The 18,544-nt window shown below is 55.2% G+C and overlaps 1 protein-coding gene across 1 annotated transcript; it reads right to left on the bottom strand.

The window, feature by feature from the left end:
* Positions 1-1,488: 1,488 nt before the first annotated feature.
* LOC136006737 (olfactory receptor 14A16-like) lies at positions 1,489-2,466 on the bottom strand. Its single transcript, XM_065664800.1, has one exon. It carries the CDS (start codon positions 2,464-2,466, stop codon positions 1,489-1,491), a length of 978 nt encoding a protein of 325 aa, XP_065520872.1.
* Between the last annotated feature and the right edge of the window lie 16,078 nt (positions 2,467-18,544).

The raw sequence follows: 18,544 nt of genomic DNA, 5'->3' as shown, positions 1-18,544 counted from the left end.
TTGGCTGTTCCAAACTCCTACTAACCTGCCCTGAACACTGCCGGGGATGGGGCAGCCACAGCTTCTCTGGGCACCCTGTGCCAGTGCCCCCCCACCCTCACAGGGAAGAATTCCTTCCTAATGTCTGATCTAAATCTCCCCTCTGTCAGGTTAAAGCCGTTCCCCCTTGCCCTGTCTCTGCACACCCTTGCAAAAAGCCCCGCTCCAGATTTCTTGTAGGCCCTGCTTAGATATGGGCAGATTGCTAAGATGTCTCCCTGGAGCCTTCTCTTCTCCAGGCTGATCACCCCCAGCTCCCTCAGCCTGTCTTCACTGGAAACGTGCTCCAGCACTTAGAGCATATTTGTGACTCTTCATAAGCCCATCATTGTGGGATCATGGAACAACAGAGGTTGGAAGGGACCTCACAAGGTCTCGAGTCCAACCCATCAGGAGCAGGGTCAGAACACGTGGTTCAGGGCTTGACACAGTCTGAGTTGGAAAACCCCAAAGCCGGAGACTGCACAGCCTCTCTGGGTGACCTGATGCAGCACTTGCCTGAGCCGATGGGAGCAACGCTTCCTTCTGTCCTGGCTGAGCCTCTCCCCTGTCACTATTCCCCATTGCCTTTTGTCCTCCCACCAGGCACAATCCTGAGGAGCCCGGCTCTGTGTTCTCCATGTCCTCCTTGCCGGCACAGGCAGCCACTCCCCGACAGCCTTCCCTTCCCAAGATCCCAGGTCCCCATTAGCATTCCCTTCTCCAGCCTGGACAAGCCCAGCTCCCCCAGCCGCTCCCTACAGGCACCGTGCTCCAGTCCCTCCCTGCCTGTCCTGAGGGCCCGTTGCTAAACCCACTCCTGCTTGCCAGTAGTGTTCCTGAACTGGGGATCTGAAACCTGGATGGAGTATCCCAGAGCATCCCTCCCCTTGTTCTCCTGCCGTGCTCCTGGTCACAGAGCCCGCGATGCTGCTGTCCTCCCTTGCTGCCAGGGCACACGCTGCCTCCTGGCCAGCTCCTGCCCACCCAGACCGTTCCCACGGGCTGCTCCCAGCCAGGCAGCCCCAGCCTGTGCCATTGCAGGGGAGTCCCCTGCAGGGACCCCTGTGTCCCCTGCTCTCCTGCCCAGGACACCCTGAGAGGTCTGCAGCCCCCCCCGCCATCCCATCTCCCCACACCAGCACAACAGCCCCGGCCCTTGCGCTCCCCAAGAGCTCTTCCTGCTCCAGGCACAGAGCAGCCATCCCAGAGCTGGAGCAGCCAGAAGGCCCATTTCATTCCCCTGCATTCCTGCCATGTGAGGACGTATCAAGAGAAGAGGTTTCTTCAGGATCATTTATTTCCCTTAAATAAAGTGAGAGACCACCACTGACACAAAGTGTGTGGCTCACACAACACGAGTGGCTACTTAAGCAGGAACAGATGGAAACTGACATTTCTATGAAGACAACATCACCACAAATTGAATCAGGAAAACAAATGTAAAGCAGCAAAGACAGACTTGGCCTCTCATGAACTGCACTGGGAGCCCTTTGCAGAGGACAGCAGGCAGTGTGTGGCTGCTGAAACACGTCCAGTCACCCGCTTCCTCACAGCATCCTTGAGCGCCTGGTTCCTCAGGCTGTAGATGAGGGGGTTCAATACAGGAGGCACCACTGAGTACAGCAGTGACACCACCAGATCCAGGGAAGGGGGGGAGATGGAGGGGGACTTCAGGTAGGCAAACGTGCCAGTGCTGACAAACAGGGCGACCACAGCGAGGTGAGGGAGGCACGTGGAAAAGGCTTTGTGGCGTCCCTGCTCAGAGGGGATCCTCAGCACAGCCCTGAAGATCTGCACATAGGACACCACAATGAACACAAGACAGCCAAGTGCCAAACAGACACTTAGCACAAGGAGCCCAACCTCCCTGAGGTGGGAATGTGAGCAGGAGAGCTTGAGGATCTGGGGGATTTCACAGAAGAACTGCTCCACAGCATTGCCTCGGCAGAGGGGTAGTGAAAATGTATTGGCTGTGTGCAAAAGAGCATAGAGAAACCCAGTGCCCCAGGCAGCTGCTGCCATGTGCACACAAGCTCTGCTGCCCAGCAGGGTCCCATAGTGCAGGGGCTTGCAGATGGCCACGTAGCGGTCATAGGACATGGCAGTAAGGAGAAAATACTCTGCTGAAACGAATAAGAGAAAGAAAAAGGCCTGTGCAGCACAACCTGTGTAGGAGATGGCCCTGGTGTTCCAGAGGGAACTGGACATGGATTTGGGGACAGTGGTGGAGATGCAGCCCAGGTCCAGCAGGGAGAGGTTGAGGAGGAAGAAGTACATGGGGGTGTGGAGGTGCTGGTCGCAGGCTGTGCTGGTGATGATGAGGCCGTGGCCCAGGAGCGCAGCCAGGGAGATGCCCAGGAAGAGCCAGAAGTGCCAGAGCTGCAGCTCCCGCCTGGCTGCGAATGGCAGGAGGAGGAACTGGGTGATGGAGCTGCCGTTGGACATCTGCTGCTTCTGGGCATGGGGCACTGTCAGAGGAGAAACAGGCAGTGACAGGTTACAGGAGACTGCTCAGGATAAAAGCAGTTCATTTCCCATAAGATTTCTACCACCCCCTCAAGTTCAAATGCATTTCCCCGTTCCTGGTGCTGGTGGCTGAGTGTCCTGGCAGAAGCACTGTGGCTCCAAGGACTCAGCTCTGTGCCACTGCAGGGATTTTACAAAGCTGCTTTGTGAAAGCTCCTATACCCACGAGGGATGTCAGATGTAACAGAGGTTCAGTGCCTGCACTCACAACTATGAAGATGCTGGCTGCAGAGCAGAGCCTCAGCGTGACTTTGTTAGGATTTTCTCAGAAGTTTCTCATCTGACAAGTGCTATTTTAGGTGTAGAAATCCTATTTTTTGTAACTGCCCGTGTGGTCAGTATTAGGACAGGACAGATGAAAGGCCTCAGCAGCCCGTGGATTAGTGCATAGTCTGGAGAGCTGCGGAGTCCATCACTCTTGTTCCCAGCTGCCCTGCACTTGTCCTATCACTGCGCACACAGATAAAGAGAGAAAAGGAGAAAGAATGAGATAAAGAACAACCGGCAGGGAGCCCTGCTGACTCAAAGGGAAGAACTCCTCTCTCCCAGCCCTTGGCGCAGCTGTGATACACAGAGCAGGAAGCCAAGGACTCTGAGGACAGAGTGCCGACCCCGAGGGAAGGCTTTGTGCTCCCAAGGACACTATGGGAGAGCTGTGCCTGTCTGGGGGCAGGTCGCAAGCCCAGCAGGACAGGCAGAGCAGACAGGGAACTGCAGAGGAGATGTTCCAGAGAGACAGTCAGCTCCTTGCCCAGCACAGCGTGGCCAGCAGCCACCTCCAGTGCCAGCCACCAAGAGAGCTGCCTGAACGCAGCCTCCCCAGGGCTGGGCTGCACCTTCCCCCCACTCCCTGCCCATGTCTCTGCTGCCTGGAGCTGTCCCTGCCAGCAGCTGCTGCTCTGTGCCCAGCTCTGCTCCCTCTCAGGGCTCCCAGAGCCCATCCCATGGGCTGTGTGCTCAGCTCTGCCCTGCACACCCCTCCCGGCAGCAGGGCTCTGCCCAGGGGCATCTCTGCCTGGGCAGGGGCTCAGGAGCAGCTCACACAAGTCCTGACAAGACGCTCGCTGCCTCCTCCAAAGCACAGAAGTAAATTCCCAGCTCCCACTGCCCAGCCTGCCCACCACGAGGGAAGAACATCAGAGCTCAGGATCCTTCCCTCTAAGGCAGACGGTGCCTCAGTGTCTTTCAGAAGGACCCTCTGCAAACGTGCTCAGAGCGATGTGGAGCTCTGAGCAGCCCCGACCCACCCAGCACCCTCTCCAGTGCACACAAATACTTTTCCTTTCCTGCCAGGGGTTGTTCCTTCTCCCCCAGCTCCCCCCGCAGCTCCATGGGGAGCTCCCGGGCAGGCTGAGTGCTGACCCTGGCAGGCAGCAGAGTCCCTGCCCAGCACACAGGGACCCTGCTCGCAGGGGCAGCCCTGGGCACCCCTGGCTGCACACCCACATTCACACCCTGCAGCCAGCCCCGGGACAAGGGACCTGCCTCGTCCTGGCCCTCGCACGGCGCAGAGGGAAGCCCTGCTCTGCAGCACATCCTCCTCCTTATCTACACCCAGAAACCAAGAGAGTGCTCCTGACAGATCCCCTGGACCGTCCGAGGCAGCAGCTTGAGGAGATCCCTCCAGGAGCCGCAGCTGCATTGCCGTGCACCCAGAGCCTTACCATGCACGGGGCTGGGAAGGTTTCTCCTGCAGGGAGCTCTCAGCATCCTCCACTGCCGAGTGCCTTTAAGCTCTCTGAGGCTCTCAGGTCTCCCCTGGGTGCCTGCAGGCAGTGCCCCAGCCCTGCTCCTGGGCAGAGCTGTCTCTCTGCAGCGCTGCCCGCTTGCCAGCATCTGCCTGCGTCCCAGGAGCCCAGCCCAGCTCAGCAGCAGAGGCCCAGCCCAAGGTGGCTCTGCCTCTGCCCCTCTGAGGTTCATCCAGGGCTCCCTGGGGCTCCAGGGGAAGCCCGTGGGGAAGAGCCCGAAGCAAGCACTGATGCTCCCTCCGTCAGCTGGCAGACACACTGCCTTCCTGCAGTGCCGTTTCTGTGATGAGGGACAGAGTTAAGGCTAAAAACCTTCTTTTCTTAGAATCACAGAATAATTGAATTCGGAAAAGACCCTTAACATCGAGTCCAACCATTAACCTGTCCCTAACAAGTCCACACACTGAGCATGAGAACATCCCTGTTGGATACCCTGTTTCGATGGTCACCAACAGCAACTGGGACTTTGAAGTTGAATTTTACATCCTACCATAATTTCACTAATTTCGATTGTATTCTCTTTGTTGTTAAACATTCTTCTGGTAAACATTCTTCTGCATGGAATTCACCTGGACCTGCAGTGCCGTTTCTGTGATGAGAGACGGAGTTTGGTCTGAACATCAGCTTTTCTAAGAATTACAGAATCATTTAGATTGGAAAAGACTCTTAAGAACATTGAATCCAACCAATAACCAAACACTGTCAAGTCCACCACTGAGCCATGTCTTTAAGTGCCACACCTACATGTCTTTTAAATACCTCCATGTATATAAAAGGTCTTTTTATGTACCTAAGAGGTCTTTTATGTACCTCCAGGGATGGTGACACAACCACTTGTGCGGGCAGCCTGTTTCTTGTCCCATCATCAGACAGCACAGCCAGGCCAGCCCAGGCTGGCATCTCCTTTACCCCTGCTGAAGGCTGGGATTCAGCCCGGTTAGCTGAGGCATCTCATCCTGGGACTGTAGCCCTGAGACTGGAAGGGGTCTCAGCTCCCTCCCATGAACACCACAAACCCACACAAGGTCTCACTTCCTCAGAAGGTGAAATTGTACCATTGTATAGATGAGGTCTTCATCAGAGGAGATTGCCCCACAGAGGCAGGGGAAGCAGCAACAGCACTGTGGGAAGCACTACACGATGCCAAAGTTCCACCTGGGCAATGTCAGAAACCAAGCAGAAAGCAGCAGATCAACGCTCCCACCCAGCTGGGTGTTGGCTGCAAATTTACACATCCCAGTAGGGAGCAGCATGCACCACTTTGAACCAGTACAGACCAACATAGGCCACTACGGCCCCAGATACTGGTGGGGGTTCAATAGCCCAGTGCTCCCAGTCCCTGCCGCAGGTCTTCCCGTTTGCAGCTGTGCTCAACTCCCAGTCCCCATCCCAGTGCTGCCACTACCTGCTGCAGGTGCTCCCAGTTCCTCCCAGTGCTCCCAGTCCCTGCCACAGGTGCTCCTGCTCATCCCCCATACGGGCTGGGGGGATGCTGGAGGCTATGGGGGGGCTCATCCCGGTCTCTTTGGATCACAGCCCTGGAACCGCTGCTGCATGAGGGCGATCCCGGCCTCCGTTCCCTGGCGGCACAGACCGTGCTCATCCTCAGGAGTGCACCAGAGCGGCGGAGCCTGGGACGCCGCCTGCAGGCGCTCTGCTGCTGGGAATGGCGCAGTTTTCCTTAGGGAAAAGGATGGCGGAGAAAAACACAGACCAACGTGCTCCACAGACCGAAGGGCAGCACCTCCACCGCCCCGTTCCCTGCTCTCCATCTCCATCAATAGCATCCAGGCAGCACGGACACCCCAAACCCACCTTGCCCTGCTTCTCCTATGGGTCAGAGCCCCAAAACAGCCCCAAAACTCCACAAAATCACCAGAAAAACACCTTGTCATGCTTCTCCTATAGGATACAGCTCAGAGCAGTGAAACAGCCCCAAAACAGACCAAAACCACACCAAAACCACACTAAAAATTCCTTGTCCTGCTTCTCATATGAGATACATGGTCAGAGCCACAAAAGAGAACAAAAAACAGGCCCCAAACACCCCCCAAACACCCCAAACCATCTCAACCCATTCCCATTCTATTCCATTCCACCCCATCCACTTGTGAGTGACTGAACTGCAGTGAGCCTGGACACGGTCCTCACTGCATTGTCTGTCTGATTGCTGTGAGGAACTGGACAGGGACTCTTGACTATTAACTTGGACGTGATTAAAGAAGCTGTTTGTAATAGATTGATTTGTGTTTGGACCCTACGAGGGTTTCAGTGGTTCAGTGCTGCTCCTCACAATGGGGTTTCAGCATTGCAGATGGGAAACGAGATGAGGCTTATGGGATCTCTGTGTATCCTGTGAGGCTCAAAGGGAAGAATTGTAAGCTGTAAACCAAAACCACGCTTAATTGAGAGCTGTAGATTGGGACCTCTTCTGTTGAGAACAAGATGGGGCTGGTTCTTCAAGGTAATGAACAAATCAGAGCCAAGTGAAGAAGAGTCCCTCTCCAGCACCCTTGTAACCATCTGCAGACAATGGAAGATGCTAAGAGATCTCTTCTCCAGACCCAGCGTTCTCAGCCTGCCTCTCAGCAGCTCATTCACTGGGCTTCCATCACCTGCAGGAGCTCTGCTGATGCAGCACCCTCCATGGCCACCACAGACCCATGGGTCCTGATGCCCTCCCTACAGCGCTGCCCCCACAGTTTCTGTGTCTTCACGTTGAGGTCCAGGTTCACCTCAGTCCCAGGCATCTGCACCACTCCCAAAATTCCCACTCCCCCCAATAGCCCTGGTATCCTCAAAGCATCCCATAATCCATCTGGTACCCAGAAACCCACGCTGCCCCAGCCATCTCCATCCATCCCAGTAGCCCTAACCCACCCCAAAACTACATGGTACCCAAACCCCATCTTTATTGAGCCCCATAAGGAAGGGTCCCCACAACGCAGCATGTTGGGGTGCAAGGATGCTGCTTTGGGTGACAGCCCCAGCTCATGGCCCTGCAGCAGGTTCTCCCACAGCTTCAGTCTAGAACCCAGCCGGGTCACCATGGCAACGGGTCAAAACAGGGCCCTTTGTGACCTCATTTGTCTCACCCTACTTGAGCGCTTTGGTCAGGGGAGCAGACAGTGACAGGAAAGAGCGGGAGGAAGGAGCCATTGGGTTGCTTCTGAGCTCAAGCCCTGTTGCGTTTGGTCCAAGCTTTCCCCTTCGCTACCCTGATTCCTTTCCTGCATCCTGTGGGATGATGGAGAGACCCCCCAGAACCCCCTGGCAGGCTTGGGAGAGGGATGAGGCTCCTGAGGGGAGCATCTCTTCACTGGAGTCCTGTGAGGAATCCCTGGTCGTGCCATTGAGGACTGGTGAGTGTTGGTGTGGGAGCAGGACAAGGGGAGATGGGTTCAATCTCGAAGAAGGGAAGTTCCACTTGGATAGAAGGAAGTAGTTCCCTATGGAAGGGGTGAGGCACTGGCACAGGGTGGATGCTCCATCCACGGACAGGTTGGATACAACCTTGGTTACATTGGATCATAGAGGTATAGGATGGGTTGGGTTGGAAAACCCAATGGATGATCTCCGGGTCCTTTCCAACCCAACCCATTCTATGATTCCATGACTTTATGACCAGCACCACTTTCCTTGGATGCTGGCGGGGGTCAGATCTTCCTCTGCTCTCCAAACCTCCCCTCTTCCTCCATTAGATGCCAGCTGGCTACCCGTGTACACACTGGAGCAGGATGACGTGGAGCGCATCGAGGCCTTTGTCAACACACCAACCACGGTGAGCACGGCCATTACGATGGTCATGGGTGCTGTTGGGTGCTGCCCTCACTGCTAGTGCTCCAGTACCCCTGTCCCCTCTCATACTCCCTGTTTGTGCCTCCATCCCCACTGGTTTCAGTCTGAGCATGAAAAGGTTGGATTCCTTGAGAGCGTTTGTTCCGTGCTGATCACCGCCAGGTTCTGTGACTTGCAACAGGGCCTGGATGTCTTCTGCCATAAGAACCACCTCGCAGAGACCATCCAGGTGAAGGGACCCCCATGGGGATGCTATGGGGCAAAGGCCTCCAGCACCCAGTGAGGGCAGCATTGGTGGACTCCCAGGTCCCTTATCCCCATTCTGCTCTATAGACACTGCTCCACGAGCAGCCCATGGACCAGCTGTGCACGGAGGTGCAGCATCTTGCCATGGATGCGATAGCAGAACTGAGGTACTAACGGCACATCCCTCCTGGGGTCCCCATTGCTCCAATCACCAGCATCCAACAGGAGCCTTCTTCCCTTTGCAGCTCAGTGAAGTCAGGGCTTGCGGACCAAGGGAGACACCTCTTAGAGACCTGCTGCAAGAGCGTCTTCTTCCTGCCTCCAAACGAGGAGTTTTCAGACCTGGATACCTACTACTATGTCCGGGTAAGGTGCTCCAGGAGCCAGCAGCTTCCTTTGGAGCACTGGGGCTCTGGGATGCACACAGTTGAAGCTCTCTTGGTACCCAAAGGGCTCTGCTCTGTCCCTGCAGACACTTTTGTCCCTGGATAACATGCTCCAGAGGCTGGTGCTCAACTCTCCTAACCCTAGGGCGAGTGAGGAGCTGCAGAGCATCCTTCAGGTCTGGCCTGTGCGGAGCAGGGTGCACAAGGGCTGCTCATCACCTATGGGGCCCTCCCCAGAGTCATGGGTCCTCCCTCTCCTGGGTAGCCCAAGGCCCTCCCGGTGCATGGGGGCTGCAGGGGGTGGCGGCCGCTGCCCTCAGAGCTCAGGGCAGGGACCCCACATCAGGAGGCTGAGCCCGCCTGGGATGGGGTCCTTGCTGCCTCCTGGCACCATGGGCTGGGACCAGGCTGCTGGGGCCCATGGACTGGTTCCCTTGCTCTGAACTGTTGCAAAAGAGGTCTTTAGAGGAGGAACTTGTCTGTTACAGATATGTATATATATGTGTGTATATATGTATACATATGTATATGTATGTGTATATATGTGTATTTATGTGTATATATGTAAATATATGTGTATATATATGTATATGAATATATATATATTTGTATTTACTTATATATTTAGATATATTTATATCTCTTTATATCTATGTAGATATAACTATATATATTTGTTCATAATTATTATTAAGGAATTAATGATAGCAATAATATTAATGAATATTAATATTAATATATAAACCTATAAATACACCAATATTAATGCATTAATATTGACATTAATATCAATATTTTAATCTAAACATGTATATTAATGTTTATATCTATATTTGTATATCTGTATCAATAATTGTGATAATTATTTTTTCTACGATATTTCTATGATATTTAGACCTACCTTATATCTATTTAGCTCTATGGCTCTATTCCTATTCATATTTAGCTCCACGGCTCTATTCCTATTCACATGCTTTTACACGTACCCTGCAGCCCTAGGAGCACAGAGCGGGTTGGGCTGGAAAGGACCCAAAGCCCCTGCAGCCCCAGGGCAGGGGCAGCGCTGAGGCACTGATTTTCCCCGCCAGCTCCAGCCCAGCCCAGCCCTGGAAGCGGGGCCGTGCCTTGGTCCTTGCGGCCGGGGCATCCCCCACAGTGAGGGGACCAAGCCCTCACCCCCTGCACCCCTTCCCGTGCCACTGCCTCCATCCCTGCCCACCCCGCGGTGATGCTCAGCGGGAGCTGCACTGGAAGCGGGGAGGGTCCAGCCCCTGCCGCAGCTCCGGGGCTCACCCGCGCCTTCTCCCCCTGCCCAGCTCCTGCTGCACTTCAGTGGCTCCCCCAGCCCCGTCGTGAGGGAGAGGGCCCTGGGCAGGATCGTGGCCCTGACCCAGCTGCTGCAGCACCACGGCACACAGAGGGTAAGGACCCGGCAGGACCAGGGCGGGCGGCAGCAACTCCTGCACCGGGAGACGGGGACCTGCAGAGCATCCTGGGTCTGCCTGCTCCTGCTCCTGCCCCTGCTCCTGCTCCTGCTCCTGCTTCTGCCCCTACTCCTCCTCCTGCTCCTGCTCCTGCTCCTGCCCCTGCTCCTTTTTTCTTCTCCTTCTCCTTTTCCTTTCTTCTTCTTTCTTCTTTCATTCTTCTTTAGGTTTTTCTCCTTCTTTCGCCTTCTCCTTCTCCTCCTTCTCTTTCTTCTCCTTTCTTTTTTCTTCACTCTTCTTTCTTCTTTTATTGTCCTTCTTCTTTTCCTCTCCCTTCTCCTTCTCCTTCTCCTTCTCCTTCTCCTTCTCCTTCTTCTTCTTCTCCTTCTCCTCCTTCTTCTTCTCCTTCTTCTTCTTCTCCTTCTCCTCCTTCTCCTTCTCCTTCTCCTTCTCCTCTCCTCCTTCTCCTTCTCCTTCTCCTTCTCCTTCTCCTTCTCCTCTCCTCCTTCTCCTCCTTCTCCTTCTCCTTCTCCTTCTCCTTCTCCTTCTCCTTCTCCTTCCCCTTCTACTTCTCCTTCCCCTTCTACTTCTCCTTCCCCTTCTACTTCTCCTTCCCCTTCTACTTCTCCTTCCCCTCCTTCTCCTTCTCCTTTCTCCTCTTTCTCCTTTCTTTCCTCCTCAGTCTTTGGGATCTTCACCTTTTGTTCAAGTTCTTTCTCCCTCCCCAAAACCTGTACCTGACCTGGAGGAGCCCCTTCAGCCCTGTTCCCCCGCAGGAGCTCCCGGTCTCGCTCCTGGGCCAGCTCCTGGGCCACCTCCTCCTCTTCCGCTTTGCCAAGGACAGGACGAGTTCCATGGCCCTGGATGCTCTTTGCAGCCTCTATCAGTACCTCCTGCAGCAGAAAGGTACCGGAGGCTGTGATGGGCTCCCCCCAACCCCTCCCATTTGCTCTCCTGTGTTCCATTGACTCTGCTGTATCCCATTGACTCTCCTGTGTCCCCCTTGCTCTTCAGAAAGGCCAAAGGAAAAGCATAAAGCAGAAGAGCTCAGATGGGGTGAAAACAACAGACCCCAATACCTCACCATGGTAATGGAGCTCCCCCCATTGCTGAACCCTATGGTGGGATGCTTCCCCAAGCAGGGACAACGCAGCTCCCATGCTCCCAACCTTCCTCCCATAGAGGTTTGCAGGCTATCTTTATCCACGGGAGAGGACAGAAATCGTCTGCGTGGTCATCGAGGCCATGAAGGACTCGAGCATCTTCGACAGGAGGGTGGCAGAGGACATCCTGGAGCTGGTCATGAGCGACCTCGACTTCTGGCTGACGGAGGTGGGTGCCCCATGGCTGCGTTCCCATTCCCTTCAGTCCTTCCTCCTCCATCCCAAACCTAGGAGGGGTCTTGTGTACCCAAAGCAGCAGAGACAGATGGGGAACATGGTCCCAACACCATCCTCGCCCGTGCTCCCGCTTCCAGATGCCGAGCGTCGTGAGGAGCATCCATGAATGCCTGCGGCATAGCAGCAGGGAAGCGACGCGGCGAAGGATGGACACACTCCTCATTCTGATGGCCATCAAGCACCGGAGGGCATTGACAATCAGCATGGTCCTCAACGTGCCCTCGAGAGACAGGTACCAGCCTTGAAGACTTGGTTCCTACAGCCACCAGACCCAAGGACCCATGGCAATGGACGATCTAAAGGCCCTTTCTATGATGCTGAGGAGCAGGTCCCTGCATCCCACCCCATGGCACTGGGGCTGGAACTGGATGATCTTAACGTCCTTTCCATGATGCTGAGGATAGGGTCCCTCAGTCGTGACCCATGGCATTATGGTTGGAACTGGATGATCTCAATGCCCTTCCCAGGGTGCTGTGACATCCCTAAGGAGTGGGTTCCTCCATCTCAATGTGTGGCATTGGAGTTTTAATTGGATGATCTTAAGGCCCTTTCCATGATGCTCTGACATCCCTGAGGAGCAGGTCCCTGTATCCGACCCCATGGGGAGCACCACCGCTCACCCCCATAGGGCATCCCATGGGATGCATGGACCATGCTGACTCAGCGCCCTGCCTTCCAGCGCTGACATGGACATGTGGAAGATGGTCCTTACCATATCCAAGACATTGGAGGCCCTACGGGAGCTGCTGGGGATGCTCCAGGACACCCAGGACACTTCCATCCACGCCTTGGTTGTGAGTCCCAAAGGGCCCTGATGGCCTCCCATGAGCCCTGCAGGCTCGGTGGGGTCTCAATGCCTGTGTTTGCCCTAGACCATGGCCTCCAGTGCTGGTGGTGCTGGGGGTGCTGAGGAACCGCAGAGCCTGGTGACAGTGTCCGTGCTGCTGGAATGCCTCTTGAAGCTGTCGGAGAATCCTGACTTGGTGAGTGGGGCATGGGCATGGGGCAGGACATGGCCATGGGGCAAGAAATAGGCATGGGGCAGGACATGGGCATGGGGCAGGGCATGGCTATGGACAGCCCTCTTGGCTATGGGGCAGGATATGGGCATGGGGCAGGGCATGGCCATGGGAGGCCTTCTTGGCCAAGGGACAAGGCATGGGCATGGGGAACCCTCTTGGCCATGGGTCACGGGGAACCCTCTTGACCATGGGGCAGGGCATAGCCATAGGGATGCCTCTTGGCCATGACCTTGGTGACCACAGCCTTAGGTCAAGGCTTCCCCACAAGGAGCCCCAATCTCTTCCTGCAGGCAAGGAAACTGCAGCGGCTCCTGCCCCACATCATGGGCAGGCTCCGGGATGCCAATGAGGAGCTCAGGATAAAGGCCCTGATGATCCTATGGAATGTGATGGGTCACCTACCAAGGGCAGAGGCCAGCCCCATTGCCGTGGGGCTGGTGCAAGACCTCCGGCCCCACTTTGATGGAGTAAGAGCTGCGTGGGCCCCATGCAGTGATTTGGAGCTCACATGGGGATGGCTCCAGGGCTTCGCATCCCATCAGGATCTGACCCACATCCCCCCTTTTCCTCCTTGCCTCCAGGGATGCAGCCAGCTCCGAGAGTCCTCCATCCTCCTGCTCCGGTTCCTCCTGGAGCTGGTGCTTGGCTGCGACAGGAGGAGGATGCGGAGCAAAACCTGGGATCTGCTGCTCCCGCTCTTCTTCCGCATGAGCGACCAAAGCCACAGCGTGGCCCAGGTACGGACCCGCCCCATATCCCACATTCCTGAGGGTGGGATCATCCCCAAGGTGCCATCTCCCATCCCATCCTGTGCAGGCTTCCCGGGAAGCTCTCCTTGCTGCGGTGACGCTCCTGGGATGGGAAGAGCTCCAGCGCCTATTGGAGAGAAGGCAGATGTGGAGGGTTGCGGAGTGCTTGGTATGGGCCATGTATCCATCCCTGTTCCCACTGGAACCCCTTGGACCGCTCTGCCCATCACACATTGGGATGGGAAAGGGAGCGTTGGGAGTGCTCCAGCCAATGGGGGGGTTCGGTATCATCCCATTCCCCCTGCAGGTGGAGCGGAGCAGGAAGAGGACTCAGGGATACCTGTACCAGAGCCTGCAGTACCTGGAGGATGGTCAGGTCCCCCTGCAAGAGGCAGCCGTCAGGTTCATTGGTGAGCCCCTGCGGTCCCCATCCCGGCCCCCACTGCTGCATCCCTGATGGATGTTGATGGATCCCCATGGATGCTGATGAATCCCAATGGATCCCTGTGCCCAGGACTGGCTGCACGGCCCCTAAGAGGGAAAAGCCCAAGGAAGCTGGAGGAGATCTGCAGAGGTGAGGAGGGAGCAGGGGCTGGGGGGATGCTGGAAGCTATGGAGGAGCTCATCCCGGTCTCTTTGGATCACAGCCCTGGAAGCGCTGCTGCATGAGGGCGATCCCGGCCTCTGTTCCCTGGCGGCACAGACCGTGCTCATCCTCAGGAGTGCACCGGAGCGGCGGAGCCTGGGACGCCGCCTGCAGGCGCTCTGCTGCTGGGAATGGCGCAGTTTTCCTTAGGGAAAAGGATGGCGGAGACAAACCCGGACCAAGGAGCTCCGGAGACCGAAGGGCAGCGCCTCCACCACCCCGTTCCCTGCTCTCCATCTCCATCAATAGCATCCGGGCAGTAAGGCCACCAACCCTGATTCCCTGTTATCCCGTAATGAAGATGCAGTGATTCCTTCCGAGCTTCCCTGCTTCCATGGGTCAGCAAAGGGGGTGCCACTGTGGAAGGAAACGGTGCTTCCAAAGGAATTTGGTCCATTATAACGACAAAAGTCACTCATCAGCAGCACAATCCCCCCCCTCGCTTCCATTGAGCGCACCCGGGTACCCCTGTGCGGTCCCCCTTGCTCCTCCACTTGGCACTACCCACTGGATAAAGCCACGCCTCCTAAGCAGGCACAGCCAATCAGAGCCCGCCATCCCCCGCCTGTGTTTGGGCTCATCGGGCATGAAACAGGGGGGACGCTCCCCCCAGTACCCAAAATTTGGTACCCAATGCCTCAAAATAGGGGACACCCCCCCAAAATTTGGGGTTGGAAAGGCACGATTTGGGGTTGGAAAGGCACCATTTATACAAATATAGTGATTTATAAACGGGGGGGGGGGGGGGGGGTGGTGAAGCAAGGGGGGATTGAACCCATTGGTTTCCACTAAGAAAATATTTAGGGAGGGGGGAGAAAGTGCTAGAAGAGCCTAATTATTAATTAGCATACAATTAATTATTCTTATTCAGGATTTGGCCCCTAAATGAGGGGCTGGGGGGGGGCTCCTGCACCCCCTTATTGCCTTGAATGGTATTGTCCCGTTCCCCCCCACCCCCGCCCAGGGATATGGGGGGAAAAGGGGATGTATGGGGGTTCAGGGGAGCCCTATAGGGAAGCCTTAGCCCCATAGGGAAAGCTTGAACCCCATATTGAAAGCTCAGCCCTATAGAGAAGGCTGAGCCCTATAGGGAAGCCTCAGCCCCATAGGGAAAGCTTGAACCCCATAGGGAAGCCTCAGCCCCATAGGAAAGTCTTGAGCCCTATAGGGAAGTCCTGAACTCCATAGGGAAGGCTCAGTCCCACAGGCAAGCCGCCAGGCCCATAGAGATGGATATTCTCTTGATGAAATTTAACAAGGGCAAGTGTAGAGTCTTGCATCTGGGGAAGAACAACCCCATGGACCAGTACAGGTTGGGGGGTGACCTGCTGGAAAGTAGCGAAGGGGAATGGGACCTGGGGGTCCTGGTGGATAGGAGGATGACCATGAGCCAGCAATGTGCTCTTGCAGCCAAGAAGGCAAATGGCATCTTGGGGTGCATTAGATAGGGAGTGGTTAGTAGGTCAAGAGAGGTTCTCCTCCCCCTCTACTCAGCCTTGGTGAGGCCGCATCTGGAATATTGCGTCCAGTTCTGGGCCCCTCTGTTCAAGAAGGACAGGGAATTGCTTGAAGGAGTCCAGCGCAGAGCCACGAAGATGATTAAGGGAGTGGAACATCTCCCTTGTGAGGAGAGGCTGAGGGAGCTGGGTCTCTTTAGCTTGGAGAAGAGGAGACTGAGGGGTGACCTCATCAGTCTTTACAAATATGTAAAGGGTGGGTGTCAGGGTGATGGAGCTAGGCTTTTTTCAGTGATATCCAGTGATAGGACGAGGGGCAATGGGTGTAAACTGGAGCATAGGAAGTTCCACGTTAACATCAGGAAGAACTTCTTTACTGTAAGAGTGACAGAGCACTGGAAGAGGTTGCCCAGGGGGGTTGTGGAGTCTCCTACACTGGAGATATTCAAGGCCCGCCTGGACAAGTTCCTGTGTGATGTACTGTAGGTTACCCTGCTCTTGCAGGGGGGTTGGACTAGATGATCTTTTGAGGTCCCTTCCAACCCTTGGGATTCTGTGATTCTCAGTCCCCTATGGAGGTCTGTGGCCACATAGGGCTGGTCCTCAGCCACACAGGGAGGCTCTTGGTCCCATAGAGATGCTCTCAGCCCCATACGGATGCCTTATGCCCTATAGGGAAGGTCCTCAGTGCCAAATGGACACACATATGGTGCCATAGAGTTGCATTTGGTCCCATACAGAGGCTCCTGGTCATATATCAAAGCCCATGGCCCCATATGGAAGCTCATGGCCCAATGTAGATGCACGTGGTCCTGTCTGGAGGCCCCATGTTGCATATGGAAGCTCATAGTCCCATATGGAGGCCCTGGGTCCTATATGGAGGTCCTTAGTCTCATATAGAGGCCCACAGCTACATATTGAAGCCCTCATCCCTAAGCCCTAGATGGATGCTTGTGGGTCTGTATGGAGGTCCCATGTCATATGTGGATGCTCCTAGCCCCAAACAGAAGCCCTCAATCCAATAGGAATGCTTGTGGTCCCATATGGAGGCCCTTGGTCCAATATGGATGCTGCTGTTCCCTTGTTGTATACGGATGCTGCTCGTAGGCCCATATAGAGCCCCTCAGCCCCATATAGAGGCCCTCAGCCCTAGATGGATGCTGGCGGTTCCGTAGGGAAGCCCCATGTCCTATGTGGATGCTCCTAACTCCGTAAGGATGCTCCTAACCCCACATGGATACCCTTGGTCCCATATAGACCCCCTCAACCCCATATGGTGGCCCATAGGAGGACACAGCATCCCCTATATGAGTCCCATGAGGCATCTCCTGTGGCTCCATCCGCTCCAGGCATTGGAGATGCTAAGTGTCCCTTATGGAATCCCAGTGTCTCCCTATGGAATCACAGCGCTCCCTACGAAATGCCAGTGTCCAAGGGGGTCCCCAGTGTCCTATGGTGGGGGGGGATCACAGCTCCTCTTTGTCCACAGTACCGGAGAAGATCCAAGATCCTTAATGTCCCTTATGGAACCGCAGCATCCCCATATGGAATCCCAGCGTTCCCTATGGAATCACGGTGTTCCCTGTGTAATTCCAGCATTCCAATGAGGGTCACAGCTCCTCTTTGTCCACGGTGTCTGAGAAGATGCAAGATCTTTAGCGTCCCTTATGGAACCGTGGTGTCTCCCTATGGAATCCCAGTGTTCCCTATGGAATCGCAGAGCTCCCTATGGAATCCCAGCATCCCAATGGTGGTCACAGCTCCTGCTTGTCCACAGTGCCGGAGAAGATGCAAGATCCTCAGCGTCCCTTATGGAACCACAGCGTCTCCCTGTGGAATCCCAGTGTCTCTCCCTATGGAATCCCAGCATTCCAATGGGGGTCACAGCTCCTCCTTGTGCACGGCACTGGAGAAGATGTGAGGTCCTCAGTGTCCCTTATGGAACTGTAGCAACTCCCTAAGGAATCCCAGGAATCCCTATGGAATGGCGGTGTTCCCTGTGGAATCACGCTGTTCCCTATGGAATGCCATTGGCCGGGGGGGGGGGGGGGGGGGGCGGGAACAGACATAGGGGACGGGGGCAGCTCCTCCTTGTTCACGGTACCAGAGAAGATGCGGGTGAAGCGGCAGAGGTGGCGCGAGGCCGAGTGCGATTCCTGCTGCAGGCGCCGGTTCTTGTGGCGCAGGTTGGCCGTTTCCGCCTGGAGAACCACCTTGCCCTGGTTCTCCTATGGGATACAGGGTCAGAGCCACAAAAGAGACCAAAACCAGGCCCAAAACACCCCCAAAACACTCAAACCCACCTTGCCTTGCTTCTCCTATGGGATACAGGGTCAGAGCCCCTATACACCACAAAAGAGCCCCAAAACAACCCAAATCCCCAATAAAACACCCCAAAACTACCCCAAAACCACCTTGTCCTGGTTCGCCTCTGGGATAGAGGGTCAGAGCCCCAAAACAGCCCCAAAAGAGACCAAAACCACACGAAAACCACACTAAAAACACCTTGTCCTGCTTCTCTTATGAGATACAGGGTCAGAGCCACAGAAGAGACCAAACAACATCAATCCATCCTCAAAAAAGCTAAAATTACCACAAAACCAACACAAAAACATCTTGTCCTGCTTCTCCTATGGGGTACAGGGTCAGAGCCCCAAAACAGCCCCAAAACATCACAAAACAGCACAATACCATCCCCAAACAAAAACCCGAAAACCACCCAAAACACACCAAAACCAACTTGTCTGGCTTCTCCTATGGGATACAGGGTCAGAGCCCCAAAACAGCCTGAAAACAGCCTCACAACAGCCCAAAACCACCACAAAAACACCCTAAAACATCCCGAAACCACCTTGACCTGCTTCTCGTATCGGATACAGTGTCAGAGCCAAAAACCACCCCAAAACCACCCCAAAACCACCCTAAACCGCACCAAAATTACCTTGCCCTGCTTCTCCTATGGGATATAGATTCAGAGCCCCTAATCAGCCCGAAACAGACCAAAACCACCCCAAACACAACAAGCCACCCCTAAAACACCCCCAAACCCAACTTCTCCTGCTTCTGGTATGGGATAAAGGGTCAGAGACCCCAAACAGCCCCAAAAAGGCCACAAAACAAG

This window comes from Lathamus discolor, unplaced genomic scaffold (assembly GCF_037157495.1).
Source record: "Lathamus discolor isolate bLatDis1 unplaced genomic scaffold, bLatDis1.hap1 Scaffold_61, whole genome shotgun sequence".
Taxonomy (NCBI): domain Eukaryota; kingdom Metazoa; phylum Chordata; class Aves; order Psittaciformes; family Psittacidae; genus Lathamus; species Lathamus discolor.
The sequence above is the reverse complement of the archived record's forward strand: the minus strand, read 5'-3'. Positions and strand labels throughout refer to the sequence as shown.